The 21,185-nt window shown below is 34.9% G+C and overlaps 1 protein-coding gene across 2 annotated transcripts in view; it reads left to right on the top strand.

Annotated features, from left to right (window-relative positions):
• ABCA10 (ATP binding cassette subfamily A member 10) overlaps window positions 1-21,185 on the top strand; it is a 65,530-nt gene that overhangs the window by 36,263 nt on the left and 8,082 nt on the right. For both annotated transcript variants that reach the window (XM_010948620.3, XM_045511929.2), the window contains 4 exons: window positions 2,337-2,456; window positions 3,319-3,405; window positions 19,976-20,067; window positions 20,751-20,871. In XM_010948620.3, the coding sequence (XP_010946922.2) occupies window positions 2,337-2,456; window positions 3,319-3,405; window positions 19,976-20,067; window positions 20,751-20,871 (420 nt within the window). The remainder of the gene's footprint in view (window positions 1-2,336; window positions 2,457-3,318; window positions 3,406-19,975; window positions 20,068-20,750; window positions 20,872-21,185) is intronic.

Genomic DNA, 21,185 nt, shown 5'->3' with positions numbered 1-21,185 from the left:
TCTTCTAGGAGAAAATTTTTTAAATGTATGTCAGATAATGTTTTGCCTATGTTTTCCTCTAGGAGGTTTATTGTATCTTGTCTTATGTTTAAGTCTTTGATCCATTTTGAGTTGATTTTTGTATATGGTGTAAGGGAGTGTTCTAGCTTCATTGTTTTACATGCTGCTGTCCAGTTTTCCCAACACCACAGATTCTTGTCCTTGCTGAGTCTGGGAAATGCTTCAAGCTTTTCTTCCAATTCACTTACTTTTTATTTAGCTGTGTCTAAGTTACCTTTAGTCTTTGGCTGATTTTAAAAACTTCAATTTTATTTTCCAAAACTATTTGGTTCTTTTTCAGATATGCCCAGTTGTTCCTCACAGTGTTTTATTACTAGCTTGTGTTTTTTAATTCTACATTTAATTTTTCTTATACCTTTAATTGAAAATAATGTTTGTATTTGTTATTTGACAATTCTATTATCTATGAAGTCTCCAGATAACTTTAATCTATTGTTTTTCTTCCTCCTGATTCATACTTAATGTGGCTTGTTGCCTTACATGTTTTACTTTTTTTTCTTAATTGGGAGCTCATATTTGGTTGACTTTTAAGTATGGAAGTCCCTGATCCTAAATTGGGGATGGTTTCATCCTCTAGGAATTTTCAGTTACTTTTGTGAGAAGTGGAGTGTAGAACCCACCTAGGATTGCATAAACCATATCAGAGTATCATGCCTTAGTATGTGATTTGCAAGGAACACCTGTGACAAGGGCTTTAGTTTATTCCCCTGTAGCTGTTTGCAGAGAAAGATCTTAAGGAGGGCCTGATGCTTAGCCTCCTGATCGCTGAGCTGGAATGCTTATTCGTGCCAGTGTTTTTTAATTGTCCAAGTCAGGTCTCAGGCTTTGTTTTTGCCCTTGAAGAATTCTCTCACTTTTTTTCTAGGACTAGCAGTGCCTTTAAAGGACATGAGTTAATAACCCAAATTTAACTGTATGGTGTAGGTGAGGTCTTTCAGGGTATCTGTTCCTGCAGACTTCTGCATATAAAAGTCCACACCTTGTAACACGCAGTTTTTTTAAGCAGTGAATGTAACATCTAGTTTATAGCAAATGGAAGAGTAAATCCTAGAATGGGGAAGTATAAACAGGAAGTATTTTACTATTCCTTAACTGAAGTATTGTTGCCATTATTGCTTATCAGAAAGAAGTGTTAAAGGAAGGATTCTTTTCATTTTTCTGGTGGATTAGACAATATAGATGGGCTAATTTGTGCAGTGAGATAATAAAAAGAAAGGGAATTAAAGGAAGGAAGTAAAATGATCAAAGATAAGTTCTTTCACTGCATTGTTAGATTTAGAAAGTTTAGCTTCAGGTTTCTATGAGACTGAAGATACAGTGCCACGTATTTTGCTAGAGCAATACCTTTAATAATCATAAATGGTATGGCCAGTAAATATTTGATGAGATTCTGATCAAGGTTATAAAATAAACTGATGAACCCTCAGATTATTTCCATTTATACTACCTTTTCCTTGAGAAAGTATTTCTTGTGCTTGCAGAGTAAACACTGTTTATATGCTTGTTAAATTCTCTTATCAGTTTCATATATTTAAGTTCTTGGTACCCAACACATTGTATGTTAACTGATTGACTTGATGTATGGACAGTTGACTCATGGAATATCTTCTTACAAAAGTATACAGAGGTTAGGAGTTTAGGCTCTGGAGTCAGACAGCCCTGGGTTTGGCTTCTAGATCTGGCATTGAATAGCTGTAAGACATTGGGCAAGTTACTTCAGGTTTTTTAGGTTCAGTTATCTGAACCTCAGAGAATATGTATAGTAACAATAGTACTTTATAGGCTTTGGATTGTATTTTTCAAAGAGCATTAACTGTCACAGTGCTGGTAAATTGCTCATCAAAGTACTTGGTAAATACTATGTGTTCAATAGAAGTTTCTATTCCCTTCTTTCTTTCTTTATTTCTGTAACTACAGTAATGGTAGCTACAATACCATTTAACAAGATGTTAACTGTATTCTGGTGCTGAAAGCATACGAAGATTTATATGTTTACAAAGTAAATAATGTTTCATTCCCTTTTATTGTTTTGCCTTTCCATACTAGGTTGTACAAAATCTTTTAGTTGCATATGTCAGGCCTTAATTGTAATCCTGTGTTTCAGTTGTAATGATAGTCTGATGCTTCCTAAAGATGAAGTCCTCACAACATTATTGTATATAAGGTGAAAATTGAAAATAGGGCTATCTTCCTAGGAAAATAGATTACTCATAGAAAATATCTTAAAATACTAAATATGACTTAATAAGTTATATCTCTGGATTTATTTCTTCTAGATCTCAATATTTATAGCCATCATCTTGGAGTCAGCTTCTACTGGAAATACCACTTTAATTATATGCATGATTTTAATGCCTTCACATACTTCACTTTTCTTTTTTGTATATTTGATACAGGTAAGCAATATTGCATACTGTATTACTGACCTTGACCATGTAGCCCATGAATAAAATCTTTGCCCAATGTTGAAACAGGTACATTTTACAAAATTTAGAAATTACTCAATTGCTGGTAAGTTCTGAAAATAAGACTTAAAAACTGTATAAAGTTGAAAGTTGTCAAATTCACTGAGCCCTGTATTCATAACCAGAGGGAAGCAGGTAAATCCATTTAGAAATGCAGCAGGAAGCCTAATCTTGGCTTCTGAATTCCGAGAGGGGTTTGTGAAAAACAACTAGAAACAACTTTTTTCCACTGTTATAAAACACTCTTTGTGCATGAAGTAGAAGTTTTCCATTTCAATTTTGATAAATACCTGAAATTATTATTGTGCTTAAAAAAATGAAATGGGAAACTTCTACCTTTTCTAAAAATATAGAACTGCATGGAAGATATGACATGTTGTGCTCTTTGAACGTGCACCACTAAGTCAGTAAATTGCTTTTGGAATGTATGATTGGTAAAGGAAGGCATGATGCTGTTAGCACTTTTGACAGAATCCAAGCACTGCTGAGAATTTTGGTGAAGTGTTGACAAATCTCACCTACTTTACATTTCTATACTTAGTTGGTTACACTAAAAAGAAAGCTGTAAATCTCTACTACATAGAATCAGAAAGCAGAGTGTTGGAGATTATAATCAAGGAAGGGTGTCAGCTCACAACAGACTTCAGTATCAGAGAACAAATCTTATCCCAATTTATGGACTATCCCCTAGTGTCCCATGGAACATCAAGTACAATGTAGGCATATTTAATGTAAAAAGTTTATACTCATAAAGCAGAGAAACTTTCATGTAACTCTTGTTTTTCTTCCACAGTTGTCCTTTATGTATAAGAGAAGCTCCGAAAGTCAGAACTTTGGAAATACTGTTGCTGATTATTTTGTCCTCTTAGCAATCTTAATAGTAAGAAAAAATTTCTATATGAATATACAGTGCATAGGATTTATAACCATGTGGTATATTTGATCTTATTCAAAGAATGGGAAATTTAAATATCTCCAAAATACCTGCTCTTATTGTATATTACTGTCAAATATAATAGTAGTAAAACCTAAAGGTTTTTTTCTGATTAGAGTAATTGACAATACAATATATACCAGAAATTTTAAAGACTTGATTGCTATTTTTATTGCTGTTATTATACATTGTTTATATGGTATGTTTCCAAAGACAATTTGAGGTAGTTTATAAGAAATAGCAGGATGCTATATGACTAAAAATCATTTAAATATAGATAAAAATGAGCTAATTTGAATAATGAGGAAGAAAGGGAAAAATTAAGTGGAATTTTATACTGGAAAAAGATACTGAAACAAAGTATAAATCTTATTTCTCTGCAAGAAGGTAACTGAGGCAGAAGGGGAAAATGCAATGGATTATACATCTTTTGTTTTCTCTTAATGACAGAAAAGTAGTTAATCAAATAAGAAAATTTCCTAAATTTTAAAAAATTCATAAATGTATAAAATCATGCACATTTTCACAGAGGAATGTGTATTCATTTCCACATTTCATATTCATTTTCACACAGAATGTATGTCCTTCCTGTTTTGTCAACTGCAGAGATGTTCCATATAGTCATTTTTTCTGACCATTAATAAATATTAAAGTTATACAGTTGTTTGATTGGGACATATATTCAATAAAATGTAAAACTCTGGCCAACACAGCAAACAAAGCCAGGAACCTCCAAGCCTGGAGACAACAGACATTTATTATTCACTCACATGAAGTGTAGTGTGGGTTGTGGGGCCGTCCTCTATTCTGTAGTTGCGCCACCTGAAACTTTTCATCTCCAGTGTTACCTCTGCAGAGGAAGAAAAGGTTAGAGCAGTGCATGGAACATTAACGGTTAGGCCCAGAAGTTGCTCGCATGGCTTCCTACCATATATGCTTCATGTGTCTGTATTACTTGTTTTTTAGTCAATTACATGTGATCGTAAACATAACTGCAGTTATTTTTCAGATACACGTTTTTCTTTCAGATTTTTCAAATCATAATTAAAAAACATAACATAAAGCTTACTATCACAACAATTTTTAAATACCTAGTTCAATTGTGTTTAGTATATTCACATTGTTGTGAAATAGATCTCCAAAATTTTTCATCTTGAAAATCTGAGTCAGTACCTTTTAAACAACTGCTCCCCTTTTCTCCTTTCCCCAAGCCCCTGGTAACACCATTCAATTTTCCATTTCTATAAATTTGAGTATTTTAGATACACATATAAGTGGAAACATAAAGCATTTGTCTTTTTATGACTGCCTTATTTTACTTAATTTAATATCCTCAAGGTTCATCCATGTTGAAGCATGTGACAAAATTTCATTCCATTTTAAGGCTGAATTATATTCTGTTGTATGTATATTATCACGTTTTGTTTATTGATTCATCTGTCCATGGACATTTGGGTTGCTCCCACCTCTTGGCTATTGTGAATAGTTCTACTATGAACATGGGTGTGCAGATACCTATTTAAGACCCTGCTTTCAATTCTTTTGGATATATACCTAGAAGTAGGATTGCTGAATCAAATGGTAATTCTGTTTTTAATTTTTTGAGTAACCTCCATATATTTTTTCATAGTAGTAGCACCGTTTTACATTTCTACCAACAGTACAGAAAAATTCCAGTTTCTCCATATCCTTGTCAATGCTTATTATTTTCTGATTTTTTGACAGGAACCATCCTAATAGGTGTGATGTGGTATCTAACGGTGGCTTTGATTTACATTTCCCTAATGATTAGTTTACGTTGACTATCTTTTCACATGCTCCTTCGCCATTTTTATATCATCTTAAGAAATGTTTATTTAAGTCCTTTGCTCATTTTTTAAATTGGGTTATTTGGTTTTTGCTGTTGTTGAATTCTGGGAGTTCTTTATATATTCTGGGTATTAAGGCCTTATCAAACGTGTAATTTGCAAACATTTCTGCCATTCTGTAGGTTGCTTTTCACTCTGTTGATTGTGTCTTTTAATGCATAAAAGTTTTTCAAGTTCAGTGTAGTCTCATTTCTCAATTTCTACTTTTGTTGCGCATGCTTTTCCTGTCATAGCCAAGAAATCATTGCCAAGTGCAATATCATGAAGCTTTTCCCTTATTTATTTCTGGGAGTTTTATATTTTTCAATCTTACATTTAGATCTTTAATCTATTTTGAGTTAATTTTTGCACATGGTGTAAGATAAGGGTCCAATTTTATTCTTTTGCATGTGGATACCCAGTTTTCCTAACTCCATTAATGTCATTATCACATAGAGTCCATAGTTAATGTTAGAATTCATTTTTGGTGTTGTACATTCTATGGTTCTTTTAAATTTTACATTTTTAAACATTTTTTATTGAGTTATGGTCATTTTACAATGTTGTGTCAAATTCCAGTGTAGAACACAATTTTTCAGTTATACATGAACATACATATAGTCTTTGTCACATTTTTTTCTCTGTGAGCTACCATAAGATCTTGTGTATATTTCCCTGTGCTATAGAGTATAATCTTGTTTATCTGTTCTACAATTTTGAAATCCCATCTATCCCTTCCCACACTCTGCCCCCTTGGCAACCACAGGTTTGTATTCTATGTCTATGAGTCTGTTTCTGTTTTGTATTTATGCTTTGTTTGTTTGTTTGTTTTTAGATTCCATATATGAGCGATCTCATATGGTATTTTTCTTTCTCTTTCTGGCTTACTTCACTTAGAATGACATTCTCCAGGAGCATCCATGTTGCTGCAAATGGCATTATGTTGTCGGTTTTTATGGCTGAGTAGTATTCCATTGTATAAATATAGCACCTCTTCTTTATCCAGTCACCTGTTGATGGGCATTTAGGCTGTTTCCATGTTTTGGCTATTGTAAATAGTGCTGCTATGAACATTGAGGTGCAGGTGTCATCCTGAAGTAGATTTCCTTCTGGATACAAGCCCAGGAGTGGGATTCCTGGGTCATATGGTAAGTCTATTCCTAGTCTTTTGAGGAATCTCCACACTGTTTTCCCTAGTGGCAGCACCAAACTGCATTCCCACCAGCAGTGTAGGAGGGTTCCCCTTTCTCCACAGCCTCTCCAGCATTTGTCATTTGTGGATTTTTGAATGATGGTCATTCTGACTGGAGTGAGGTGATACCTCATTGTAGTTTTGATTTGCATTTCTCTGATAATTAGTGATATTGAGCATTTTTTCATGTGCTTTTTGATCATTTGTATGTCTTCCTTGGAGAATTGCTTGTTTAGGTCTTCTGACCATTTTTGGATTGGGTTGTTTAGTTTTTTGTTATTGAGTCGTATGAGCTGCTTATATATTCTGGAGATCAAGCCTTTGTCGGTTTCACTTGCAAAAATTTTCTCCCATTCCGTAGGTTTTCTTCTTGTTTTATTTCTGGTTTCCTTTGCTGTGCAGAAGCTTGTAAGTTTCATTAGGTCCCATTTGTTTATTCTTGCTTTTATTTCTTCTAGGAGAAAATTTTTGAGATGTATGTCAGATAATGTTTTGCCTATGTTTTCCTCTAGGAGCTTTATTGTATCTTGTCTTATGTTTAAGTCTTTAATCCATTTTGAGTTGATTTTTGTATATGGTGTAAGGGAGTGTTCTAGCTTCATTGTTTTACATGCTGCTGTCCAGTTTTCCCAACACCATTTGCTGAAGAGACTGTCTTTATTCCATTGTATATTCTTGCCTCCTTTGTCGAAGATGAGTTGACCAAAAGTTTGTGGGTTCATTTCTGGGCTTTCTATTCTGTTCCATTGGTCTATATGTCTGTTTTGGTACCAATACCATGCTGTCTTGATGACTGTAGCTCTATAGTATTGTCTGAAGTCTGGGATAGTTATTCCTCTGGCCTCTTTCTTTCTCTTCAGTAATGCTTTGGCAATTCTAGGTCTTTGATAGTTCCATATAAATTTTATTATGATTTGTTCTAGTTCTGTGAAATAAGTCCTGTGTAATTTGATAGGGACTGCATTAAATCTGTAGATTGCCTTGGGCAGTGTGACCATTTTAACAATATTGATTCTTCCAATCCAAGAGCGTGGGATATCTTTCCATTTTTTAAAGTCTTCTTTAATTTCCTTCATCAATGGTTTATAGTTTTCTGTGTATAAATGTGTCACCTCCTTGGTTAGATTTATTCCTAGGTATTTTATTACTTTGGGTACTATTTTAAAGGGGATTGTTTCTTTACTTTCTTTTTCTGTTGATTCATTGTTAGTGTAAAGAAATGCAACTGATTTTTTAACATTAATCTTGTAACCTGCTACCTTGCTGAATTCTTCCATCAGCTCTAGTAGTTTTTGTGTGGGCCTTTTAGGGTTTTCTATATATAGTAACATGTCATCGGCATATAGTGACACTTTTACCTTTTCTTTTCTAATTTGGATCCCTTTTATTTGTCTCGCTTGTCTGATTGCTGTGGCTAGGACTTCCAAGACTGTGTTGAATAGGAGTGGTGATGGTGGGCATCCTTGTCTTGTCCCAGATTTTAGTGGGAAGCTTTTGAGTTTTTCACTGTTGAGTACTATGCTGGCTGTAGGTTTGTCATATATAGCTTTTATTACATTGAGATATGTTCCCTCTATACCCACTTTGGTGAGAGTTTTTATCATAAACAGGTGTTGAATTTTATCAGATGCTTCTTCTGCATTGATCGGGATGATCATGTGGTTTTTGTCCTTTCTCTTGTTAATGTGAGGCATTACATTGATTGATTTGCATATGTTGAACCACCCTTGTGATCCTAGTATGAACCCCACTTGGTCATGATGTATAATCTTTTTTATGTGTTGTTGGATTCTATTTGCTAATATTTTGGTGAGGATTTTGGTGTCTATGTTCATCAGTGATACTGACCTATAATTCTCTTTTTTGGTAGTGTCTTTGCCTGGTTTTGATATCAGGGTGATGGTGGCTTCATAGAATGAGTTTGGGAGTATTCCCTCCTTTTCAGTCTTCTGGAAGAGTTTGAGAAGGACTGGTATGAATTCTTCTTTGTATGTTTGGTAGAATTCCCCAGTGAAGCTGTCTGGTCCTGGACTTTTATTTGTAGGGAGGTTTTTTATTGCTGTTACGATTTCATTTCTAGTGATCAGTTTGTTCAAGTGGTCAGTTTCTTCTTGATTCAGTCGTGGTGGACAGTATGTTTCCAGAAACTTGTCCATCTCCTCTAGGTTATCCAGTTTGGTTCCATATAGTTTTTCATAATATTCTTGTATGATATTCTATATTTCTATTTTATTTGTTGAAATTTCTCCGGAAATTTCTCCATTTTCCATTCTTATTTTGCTGATTTGTGCTCTCTCTTTTTTCTTCTTTGTGAGTTTGGTCAGAGGTTTGTCGATTTTATTTACTTTTTCAAAAAACCAGCTTTTGGTTTGATTGATTTTTTCTATGGTTTTTTAATTTCTATTTTATTTATTTCCTCCCTGATCTTTATAAGTTCCTTCCTTCTGCTGCCTTTTGGGGTTTTTTGTTCTTCTTTTTCTAGTTCTCTCAGCTGGTGGGTTAAATTGTTTATTTGAGATTGTTCTTCTTTTTTGAGGAAGGCCTGTATCTCTATAAACTTCCCTCTTAGCACTGCCTTTGCTGTGTCCCATAAATTTTGTGTGGTTGTGCTTTCATTGTCATTTGTCTCAAGGTATTTTTTAATTTCAGCTTTGATTTCCTCATTGACCCATTGGTTTTTTGATAGCGTATTGTTTAATCTCCATGCTTTCCTTTCTTTCTATTCTTTGTTTCTCTGTTGTTGATTTCTAGTTTCATGGCATTGTGATCAGTAAAGATGCTTGAGATAATTTCTATCTTCTTAAAATTGTTGAGGTTTCTTTTGTGCGCAGGTACATGATCAGTCCTGGAAAATGTTCCATGTGCACTTGAAAAGAATGTATACCCTATTTTTGGGGGGTGTAATGCTCTGAAAATATCCACCAAATCTAATTTTTCTGTTGTATAATTTAATTTCTCTGTTGCCTTATTTATTTTCTGTCTGGAAGATCTGTCTAGTGATGTTAATGTGGTGGTAAAATCTCCAACTATGATTGTATTCCCATCAGTATCCCCCTTTGTCTCTGTTAGTAATTGTTTTATGTACTTAGGTGCTCCTGTATTGGGTGCATATATATTAACAAGTGTGATATCCTCATCTTGTATCCTTCCTTTAATCACTATAAAATATCCTTCTTTATCTTTCTTTATGGCCTTTGTTTTAAAGTCTATTTTGTCTGAAATCAGTACTGCAACACCTGCTTTTTTGGCTTTTCCATTTGCATGGAATATCCTTTTCCATCCTTTCACTCTCAATCTATATGTGTCCTTCTCCCTAAAGTGGGTCTCTTGTATGCAGCATATTGAAGGTTCTTGCTCTATTATCCAGTCTGCCATTCTGTGTCTTTTGACTGGAGCATTTAGTCCATTAACATTTACAGTAAATAATGATAGATGTGTGTTTATTGCCATTTTGAACTTACCTTTGCAATTGATTTGGTATTTCCTCTTTGTTCCTTTCTTCTTCCTTTTGTGGTTTGGTAATTTTCCTTTGTAGTATGATAGATTTTATTTAGTTTTTGTGACTCCCTTGTAAGTTTTTGGCTTGTGGTTACCCTTTTCTGTAAGTCTGTTAGCCCATCGCTATATCTCAAACCCATCCTACCAAAAACAAAAAATTTAAAAAAGAAAGAAAAAAAAAATTCCGTACTTTCCTGCCTCCCTCTCCCACTCTTAATGATTTCAATGTCTTCTTTTACAATTTCATGTTTGTTTTGTTTGTAATTCTTGAGTTATCACCTTTCCAGTTATGAGTTTCTCATTTCTGTAGCATCCTGCTGCTTTTCTATTTAGAGTAGACATTTCAATATTTCTTTTAGCATGGGTTTAGTGTTGGGAAACTCCTTTAGTTTTTGCTCATCTTTGAAATTCTTTATGTCTCCTTCTATTCTAAAGGATAGCCTTGCTGGATAAAGTATCCTAGGCTGTATCTTTTTTTCATTCAGCACTTTGAATATATCTTGCCACTCCCTTCTGACCAGTAGTGTTTGTGTAAAGGAATCCACTGAGAGCCTTATGGGGATTCCCTTGTAACTTACTCTTTGCTTTTCTCTTGCTGTCTTTAGGATCATTTCTTTATCCTTGACTCTGGCCATCTCGATTATGATATGTCTTGGTGTGGGTCTGTTTGGGTTCTTCCTGTTTGGGATCCTTTGAACTTCCTGTACTTGGTTATCTGATTTCCTTCTTTAAGTTTGGGAAGTTTTCAGTCATGATTTCTTCAAAAACCTTTTCAATCCCCTTTGATCTTTCTTCCCCTTCTGGGACCCCTATTATGCGAAGATTTGCATGCTTTATATTATCCTATAGGTCCCTTATACTATTTTCATTTCTTTTTATTTGTTTATCTTGCAGTTGTTCTGATTGGGTGCTTTCTGTTGTCCTGTCTTCTAGGTCACTAATATGTTCCTCTGCATTATCTAGTCTTCTTTGCACAGCTTTTAGATCCATTCTCATCTCAGCCAATGAGTTTACCAATTCTACTTGGTTCTTCTTCATAGCTTTGATTTCATTTTTGACATATTTTATATCTCTAAAGACTCTCTCTTTTAAGTTCCTTCAATACTTTGATCACCCCTTTTTTGAAATCTTGATCTAGTAGGCTATTGATGTCTATTTCATTTATCGTTCTTTCAGGGAGTTTCTCTTGTTCTTTTAATTGGGAATAGTTTCTCTGCTTCTTCATCTTGCTCATCTCTTTCTGGCACTGTGACTTATGAAGTATCAGTTATATGTTGTGGTCCTTAAAGGAGTTTATTTATTTATCTATCTAATGCCTATGTAGAAATAAAACTTAAAAAATAAAAAAAGGAGAGAGAGAGAAAGAGAATTTTTTAAAACAGGAGAAAAGAAGGTTTGAAAACAGTGTATAATCAGTTATAGAGGTGCAATTTGAGTCAGACTAGCATTCAAGTTAAGAGGTCTTTTTTAAAAACCCTTTTAAAAAAAGAAAAAAGATTGAAAAACGATATTTGAAACCTATTCATAATCAATAACAGGAGATCAAACCCCAAAGAAATGATATTGAAATCAGGTGGATTTTTTCAAAAAATAATAATATAACTTCTTTAAAAGAAAAATTTTAAAGGAATTAGAACTAGAAGCATATACAATTGTTTAGAAAGAAAAATTTAAAAAGGAATTAAAACTAGCAGCATATGCAATTGTTTAGAAAGTAGAAATTAAAAAGAGAATAAAAAATAGAACCGTTAAAGATATGATAAAGAGAGAATTCTGAAAAAGGGGAGGAGAAAAAGGTTTCAAAACAGTGTATAATGAATAATTGAAGAGCAAGGTGAATCAGAATAGCAATCAGGTTGAGACGTCTCTTAAAAACCTTTATAAAAGGAGAAAAGAGGAAGAAAAATATTTGATACCTGTGTATAATCAATAACAGGAGATCAAAACCAAGAGAGAGAAAAATGACATGATGTGGATTTTTTAAAATAATAATAATATTATTTTAAAAAAATTTAAAAGGGATTAAAACTGGGAGGATATATAATTGTTTAAAAAGCAAAAATTAAAAAGGTAACAGAAAATACAACAGGTAAAAACAGATAAAAAAAAAAGGTGGGGGTGTTCTCCTGGAGACTGTGTGCCCTTAATGAGAAATCTTTATGTCTTTGCCCTGTTTCACGAGCTCAGCTTGCTGTTTCCAGAGGCCCTCTGTTGGTGCCCCCGTCTGTGCTGTTCCCAGTGCCTGTCGACAAGCAGATCACGCCCCCTCCCAGCACAGCGTTCCTGCTGGAAGGGCAGGGGGCCACCAGCTGTCTCCTGGCGCCGGTCACTCCGTCTTTCTTTTTTTCCTTTCTCCTACCAGATTTTTGGTGTCTTTGTCTTTTGAAGAGGACAGTGTTCTGTCGGAGTTCCGCAGGTGCTCTGGTTGGCTGAGTGGGTCCGTGGATGTGAGTCTTGGTGTATCTGTGCGAGAGGGTGAGCCACGAACATCATACTACTCTGCCATCTTGGCCTCATCCGCTCATTTATTTCTTTCTGTTTTTGTTTCCGTTGCCTGAAGAGACATATCCAAAATCTATTTCTGAGACTGCAGTCAAAGAGCATACTATGGTTTCCTCTAGAAATTTATGGTTTCAGGTCTTACATTTAAGTATTTAATCCATTTTGACTTTATTTTTTGCATATGGTGTGAAGTAGTAGTCCAGTTTAATTTTTTTACATGTAGCTGTCCAGTTTTCTCAAAACCGTTTATTGAAGAGGCTGTCTTTTCCACACTGTATATTCTTGCCTCCTTTTTCATAGATTAATTGACCATATAATTGTGGGTTTATTTCTGGGCTATTGATCTTGTGTGCCATTGATCTAAGTGTCTGTTTTTGTGCCGGTATCATACTGTTTTGATTACTGTAGCTTTGTATTATAGTCTGAAGTCAGGGAGCATGATGCCTCTAGCTTTGTTTTTTCCTAAAGACTATTTTAGCTATTCAGGGTCTTTTGTATCTCCATACAAACTTTAGAAATTATTTGTTCTAGTTTTGTGAAAAATGTCATGGGCATTTTGATAGGGATTGTATTGAATCTGTAGATTGTTATCATTTTAACAATATTGTTTCTTTCAATCCATAAACGTGGTATATGTTTGTGTCATCTTCAGTTTCTTTCATCAGTGTCTTATAGTTTTCCGACTATAGGTCTTTTACTCTCATAGGTATGTTTATTCTTAGGTATTTTGTCCTTTTTTATGCAGTGGTAAGTGGAGTTTTTTCTTTAATTTCTCTTTCTGATAGTTCGTTTTTAGTGTATAGAAATGCAACATATATATGTATATTAATTTTGTATCTTGCAACTTCATTGAATTCATTGATGAGCTCTAGTAGTATTTTGGGGTTTTTTTTTTTTTTGGTATCTTTAGGGTTTTCTATGTAGAGTATCATGCCATCTGCAAAGGTGACAGTTTTATTTCTTCCTTCCAATTTGGACTTCTTTTATTTCTTTTTCTTGTCTGATTTTTGCTGTGGCTAGCACTTTGAATACCATGTTGAATAAAAGTGATGAGAGTGGGCATCTTTGTCTTGTTTCTGAATTTAACAAGAAGGCTTTCAGCTTTTTGCTTGAGTATGATGTTAGCTGTGGATTTGTCATATATGGCCTTAATTATGTTGAGGTATGTTCTCTGCCTACTTCCTGGAGAGTTTTTAATCATAAATGGATATTGAATTTTATCACAAGCTTTTTCTGCATCTATTGATTTCATCATTTGGTTTTTATTCTTCAGTTTGTTAATGTGGTGTATCACACTGACTGATATGCAGATATAAAAAAATCCTTTCATCCCTGGGCTAAATCCCACTTGGTCATAGTGTTTAATCCTTTTTAATGTATTGTTGGATTCACTTTGCTAATATTTTGTTGAGGATTTTTGCATCCATGTTCATCAGTAATACTAACCTGTTATTTTCTTTTTTTGTAGTATTTTTGTCTGGTTTGGTATCAAGGTAATGGTGGCCTCATAGAATGAATTTGGGAGTGTTCTCTCCTCATCAGTGTTCTGAATAGTTTGAAAAGGGTATGTTTAAGTTATTTTTTGTTTGTTTGTTTGGGGAGGAGGTATTTAGGTTTATTTACTTACTAGTGTTATTTTTTTAATGGAGGTAGTGGGGATTGAACCCAGGACCTCATGTATGCTATGCATGTGCTCTGCCACTGAGCTATACCCTCCCTCCATCCCCCTTATAAGTTCTTCTTTATATGTTTGGTAGAAATCACCTGTGAAGCCATCTGGTCCTGGACATTTTTGTTTGTAGGGAGGTTTTTTTTTTCGCCCCTTAATCTACAGATTCTGTTTTGCTTCTAGTTATCAGTTTGTTTATGATCTTGACTCAGAGCTTGGCAGGTACACCTTTCTAGAAATTTGTCCGTTTCTTCTAGGGTTTTCAGTTTGCTAGCATATAACTGTAGTAGTCTCATGATTTTTTATATCTCTGTGGTATCAGTTGTTATTTCTCCTCTTTCATTTTTGATTTTGTTTTTTTTGGGTCCTCTATTCTTGGTGAGACTAGCTCAAGGTTTATCAATTTTGTTTATCTTTAAAAAAAAAAACCAAGCTCTTGGTTTTTCATTGATCTTTTCTACTGATTTTTTGGTCTCTATTTTATTTATTTACTCTCTGAGTTTTATTATTTTCTTTCTTCTGCTGACTTTGAGCTTTGTTTGTTCTTCTTTTTATAATTTTAGCTAGTAGGTTGAGTTGTTGATTTGAGATTTTTCTTGTTTCTTGAGGAAGGTCTATATCCCTATGAACTTCCGTCTTAGAACTGCTTTTGCTGCATTCCATACATTTTGTAAGATTTTGTTTGTCTTGAGGTATTTCTTGATTTCTTCTTTGATTTCATCATTGGCTCATTTGTTTTTTAGTAGTATTTTGTTTAGTCTCCAAATGTTTGTTCTTTTCCTGTTTTTCTTTCTGTAGTTGATTTCTAGTTTCATGCCCCTGTGGTTGGAAAAGATGCTTAGTATAATTTTTATCCTGTTAAATTTGCTAAGGCTTGTTCTGTGACAAATTAGGTGGTCTATCCTGGAGAATGTTCCATGTGCACTTGAAAATAATGCATATTCTGCTTTTTTTGGATGTAGTGTCTTGTTGAGTTCAATTAAGTCCAGCTGGTCTGTTGTGCCATTTAGGATCTCTACTGCCTTAATGATTTTCTGTCTGGATGATCTGCCTGTTGATGTCAGTGGGTATTAAAGTCTCCTGCTATTACTGTATTATTGCCAGTTTCTCTCTTTATGTCTGTTTATGTTTGTTTTATGTATTTAGGTGCTCCTATATTAGGTGTGTGTATGCTAATGAGTGTAATACTCTCTTCTTCTGTTGATTGCTTTATCATTATATAATGCCCTTCTTTGTCTTTCTTTATGGCTTTTGTCTTAAAGTTTGTTTTGTCTGATATGAGTACTATTACTACTGCTTTCTTGTCATTTCCATTTACTTGAAATACCTTTTTCTATGCCTTGACTTTCAGGCTGTATGTGTCTTTAATGTGAAGTGAGTCTCCTGTGGGTGGCTTATTGCAGATTCTTATTTCATTATCTGATCAGCCTCTGGATGTCTTTTAATTGTAGCATTAATTCACTGACATTTAAAGTAATTATTCACAGGTATGAACCTATTGCCATTTTAAGCCTTATTTTCTAGTTTTTTTTGTGGTTGTTATTGTGGTTCTTCTATGTTTGAGTTTCTTTCTTGTTTTTTTTGTTTTGTTTTGTTTTGTTTTTGTTTTTGTGAATCTTTTATATGATTGTAATTTGTGGTTACCATAGGTTCATATATGTTAACCCATAACAGTAACTACTTGGTTTAAACTGATAGTCATTCAAGTTCAGTCACATTCTGAAAGTTCTGCATTTTTATACTCCCCTCCATCACATTTTGTGATTTTAATGTCCCAGTTTACATCTTTGTGTTCATCTGTTTATTGTTTATTATAGGCATAATCACTTCTATAATTTTTTTCTTTTTCAATCTATATACTGGCTAATTTAAGTGAATTAGCTAATTTAAGTGAAATATATAGTAATTTATATTTGCTATATATTTGCCTTTCCTGTTGTGATTTTCCCTTTCCCTTTCCTTGCTTTTTTCCACTTAGAGAAGACCTTTCAATATTTCTCTTAGGGTAGACTTAGTAGTGCTGAATTCTTTTAGTTTCTGCTTGTCTAATAAATTCTTTATCTCTCCTTCTATTCAAAATGATAACCTTGCTGGTAGAGTGCCTAGGTTACAGGCTTTTCCCTTTCAGGACTTTGAATATATCTTGCCACTCCCTTCTGGCCTGCAAAGTTTCTCCAGAGAAATCAACTGATAGCCTTATGGTTCCCTTGTAAATGTCTCTTTGTTTTTCTCTTGCTGCTTTTAGACTTCTCTCTTTATCTTTTAACTCTTACCATTTCAATTATGACATGTCTTGATGTGGGTCTGTTAGGGTTCCCTTTGTTTGGGACCCTCTGTGCTTCCTGTACCTGGATATCTGTTTCCTTCTTCAGGTTGGGGAAGTTTTCAGTCATAATTTCTTCAAATACATTTTTGATTGGCTTCTCTCTCTCTTGTCCTTCTGGAACCCCTATTATGTGTAGGTTGGTAAATTTTATATTATCCGATAGATCTTGTATGTTGTTTCATTTTTTTCATTTGTTTTTCTGTCTGCTGTCTATGATTGTCTTATTTCCATTATCCTGTCTTCCAGATCATTTACTTGCTTTCTGTATCATTTAGATGGCTATTCACTACTTCTAGATTGTTTTTTTATCTCAAAAATTGAATTATCTATTTTTGATTGCTTCATCTTTATAGTTTCTAGTTCCTTGTTAACAGAGATCTTTGTTTCTATAGATAATCTTCCTTAATTCAGTTAACATGTTTATTACCGTTTTGAATTCAGGGTCTGAATTCAGACTACACACTGTGTAATCTGTGTGTGTCCAGTGTCTTTGGTATTAGAGCTGATTTTGATATGGACACCAGCCACATCTTTTTCAGGGTGTGCTGACCACTGTCACCTTCGTAGGGGGTGTGGTTGGTGTTGGAGGATCTAAAGCCTGTTCAAGGTGTGAGCAGGACTTCCTCTTTGTTCTGTGGCTGTTGCCACCCTGTCAGGGGTGGTCTGCTCCCCAATTTTTGGAGTAGAAGCCCTGATGGTCATGCTCAGTCAGGCTCTGTTCCTCTTGAGTATGTTTCCTGCCCTAAAGAGAATGATTACAGAAACAAGTGAGACTCATACACTCACAGAGGACTGATGTGCTGCCTCTGTGTGCATGTACAGCTTCACTGAAATGCAGCCCGAGGTTGTGTCCCTTCCCGTGTTGTGTTTGTCCCATATCTAGTGCAAGGCAGTAGTTTGGGGTAGGTGGGGCCAGAGCATCCCCTAGGCTGGTGCTGGGAGTTGGGGTGTTGTGGTTGCAGGAATTGAGGTGGCAGAGATATGGGCTGCCTCTATGGCACTCTTCCAGGACCTGTCTGTCCACATCCAGCACTAAGCTGTGGCATGGAGTGGGTGGGGCCAGAGTGCTTACTGGGCTGGGAGATAAAAGCCAGTGTGCTCCTGTGGTGCCGCCCAAGGGAGTGCTGACAGTGGCTGCCACCACCCCACCCAGATCCCACCCCAGGCGCCCCAGGCTTCTCCATGTAGGTAGACTGTTTTCCCAGGGTCCAGCTGGTCCAGATCTCGTGCCAAACTGTGATATGGAGTGATTTGGGCTGAGGTTTTCACTCCATTTGGATTAAGGAGAGTAGCAAGGTGAAAGCTGCCAGTGCAAAGCTCTCTCTGTCCTGATTGTGGGCAAGCCAGCACCCATACACTCTTCATGAGTAGATTCTAGGCTTTGCCAGCCTTTCGATCTGTCCCACTGGTTCTCCCAACAGCCAAGGGGGCCTGTCTCCTCTGTGTAGGACCCTGGATGCCCAGTCTGCGGCTCGACCCGCTTGCTCCCTAGGGCGAGGAACCATCCATGCTAACCTTCTCTTCATTTCAGATCCCTATTAGGGGTAAAGGTCCTAACCTTATGCCTTTTTGTGTCCTACTCAGCTATGTGGAAATCTTTCTTGCAGCTTTGGTTGTATAGGAGTTCTTTTTTCAGTTTCTGGTTAGATTTCCATGAGAATTATTCCACATGTGTATGCATTTTTGATGTATTTGTTGGGGGAGATGAGTTCAGCATCCTCCTACTCTGTCATCTTGAACTCTCTCATTTTTTTCTTTATGAGTCTGGCTAAAGATTTATCAATTTCAAAGAACCAGCTCTTAGTTTCATTGGTTTTTTCTGTTTTTTGTTTTGGTCTCTGTTTCATTTATTTCTACTCTGATCTTTATGATTTTTTCCTTCTATTAACTTTGGATTTCATTTGTTTTTTTTTCCTAGTTCCTTTGGGTTTAAGGTTAGGTTGTTAATTTGAGCTTCTCTTGTTTTCTTAGGTAAGCTTGTATCACTACAAAGCTCCCTCTTAGAACTGCTCTTTCTGTGTTCCATAGATTTCAGATTGTTGTGCTTTTAAAAAAATTTTTTTATTGAAGTGTAGTTGATTTACAATTTGAGTTTGAGTTTTATAGCAAAATGATTCAGTTATACATATGCATACTTTTTTTTTTCTTTTTTTGGATTCTTTTCCATTATATGTTATTTCAAAAAATCGAATATAGTTCCCTGTGCTATAGAATAGGTCATTGTTGTTTGTCTATTTTATATGTAGTAATGTGTGTCTGTTAATCCCCTAATTTATCCCGCCTCACCCTTTCCACTTTGGTAACTATAGTTTGTTTTCTATGTCTGTGAGTCAGTTTTTGGTTTGTAAACAGAATTTGTATCTTTTTTTTTAGATTCCACAAATAAGTGATATCATATGATATTTGTCTTTCTCTGTGTGGCTTACTTCACTAAATATGATAATCTCTAGGTCCATCCATGTTGCTTCAAATGGCATTATTTCATTCTTTTTTTATAGCTGAGTAATATTCCATTGTGTATGTATATAAGTATATAGATATATATATTGCACATCTTCTTTATCCAATCATCTATTGATGGACATTTAAGTTGTTTCCATGAGATCATTGTGCTTTTCTTTTCATTGTCTCCAGGTATTTTTTTTTTATTTCCTTTTTGATTTCTTCAGTGACCCTTCTTCATTGCTTGTTTAGTAGCATTTTGTTTAGTGTCCGCATGTTTGTGTTTTTTGCAGTTTTTTTCTGTTACAGTTGATTTCTAGTCTCATAATGTTGCGTTTGGAAAAGATGCTTGATATGATTTCAGTTTTCTTAAATTTACCAAGGCTTGTTTTTTGACCAGGCGTGTTCTCTGTTTTGGGAAATGTTCCATGTGCACTTGAAAATAAATATTCTGCTGCTTTGGGATGGAACTATCTATGTGTATCTGTTAAGCCCATCTGTTTTAATGTGTCATTTAAGATCAGTGTTTCTTTTCTGATTTTATGCCTGGACGATCTGCATTGATGTGTAACATTAAAGTCCCTGACTATTATTGTATTACCATTAATTCTCCCTTTTTGTCTGTTAATATTTACTTTATGTATTTAGGTGCTTCTATGTTGGGTGCATGGATATTTGCAAATGTTTGATCCCTTTATCATCATGTAATGTCCTTCTTTGTCTCTAACTACAGTCTTTGTTTTAAAGTCTTTTTTGAGTAAGTAGTGCTACCCAAGCTTTCTTTTCATTTCCATTTGTATGGAATACCTTTTTCCAGTCCCTTACTTTCAGTCTGTGTGCGTCCTTAGAGCTGAAGTCTCTTGTAGGCAACATACATAGAGGTTGGTTTGAGTAAACTTCTCCATGTGAGAAGTATTTCAAAAGATTTTTTTCAATTTTATAGGAAAATTATCAAATGTTCAGTGATAGAAGGCATATGTTGCTCACGGAGTTTGAGTCCCATGATGATGCTAATTCTAACGATTTTTCTTTGCCTTTAGCCATTTCTTCAGAGCATCATTTTCCTTTTTGTTATAAGGTGTCTGGAAATGAAGTACGGAAAAGAAACAATGAGGAAAGATCCAGTTTTCAGGTTGGGTGAACATTAACATCTGAATATAATCCAAATATTTAATGTTTAAGTCAGGACATTGAACATTAATTTATTTGAATGGATTTACTATCCAACTCTTAGCTAGGTCCATTAGGCAGTGTTATTCTGGAAAAAAAACCACAGAAGAAAAACAAAAAATCAGGATTAAATTGAATGCAGTTTCTAAGTCATGGATCTTAACTGATTTTAGGCAAGTTGAGTATTTATCTTGTGCGTCTGTATATGCAGTGGTTAAGCATCAAAGCTTGTTTTTCTCCAGCTTATTGTAAGTATAGGCTTCTGAGTAGAAAACAGAATGATGAAAATGGTTTCACAGGGAAATTTTTTTAAAAGGCAAGTAAAGCCAATTATGGTGATCATTTATGATATAATGTAATGATTATCTGAATGGCAACAGACTAAGAAGACTGATAAGTCTATATTTGAGAGAACTTGGAGAGCTGGGAGACAGATGAGATAAAAGATTTTAAAGAGAAGAAGTAGTCAGAGTATTTCATTGGATGCGGCTACACGAGCAGATTATTACTATCAAGGGAATGGTGTAGGTAATAAATTAATCATCTGTGTTCTTTTAAAGCAAAGAACAGTAGTAATTGAGGATACATTCTCTTGGTATTTGTATAGTTAGATTTCATTTTAATGTTATTTTATTTTCTCTGTAGAATCTCTCCAAGAAGAAAGGAAAGTCATCCAAATCCAGAAGAGCCAGAAGAAGAAGATGAAGATGTTCAAGCTGAAAGAAGGAAAACAGAAAATGCACTCGCTCCTTCAAACTTGGATGAGGTGAAAACAAGCGACCAAACCCCTGATGATTTCTGAAGCTGGGGAAGCCTGTCCGGTAGAGTGGATAAGCTTGGTTTTCAGGGTGGAAATTTGCTTTTGTTTCTGTAGTACTTCCATTTGTAGGTCATATTCAAATCATTCTCTTTTGAAGTATTTGTCCTATCATCACTCTTTTAAGTTTCTCTTCTTCCATTTTTTGTGGGTTTTATTCTTCATTCATCAGTGCAACTCGAGAACTCTTGATATTTTTAGCAACTTTAACAAAATCCCACATCTTTTTCAAGAGTTTCAATTTCATTTTGCAATACATTGAA

Source organism: Camelus bactrianus, chromosome 16, assembly GCF_048773025.1.
Source record: "Camelus bactrianus isolate YW-2024 breed Bactrian camel chromosome 16, ASM4877302v1, whole genome shotgun sequence".
Lineage (NCBI taxonomy): Eukaryota > Metazoa > Chordata > Mammalia > Artiodactyla > Camelidae > Camelus > Camelus bactrianus.
Note: the sequence above shows the minus strand (reverse complement) of the source record. Positions and strands in the feature narration are given on the sequence as shown.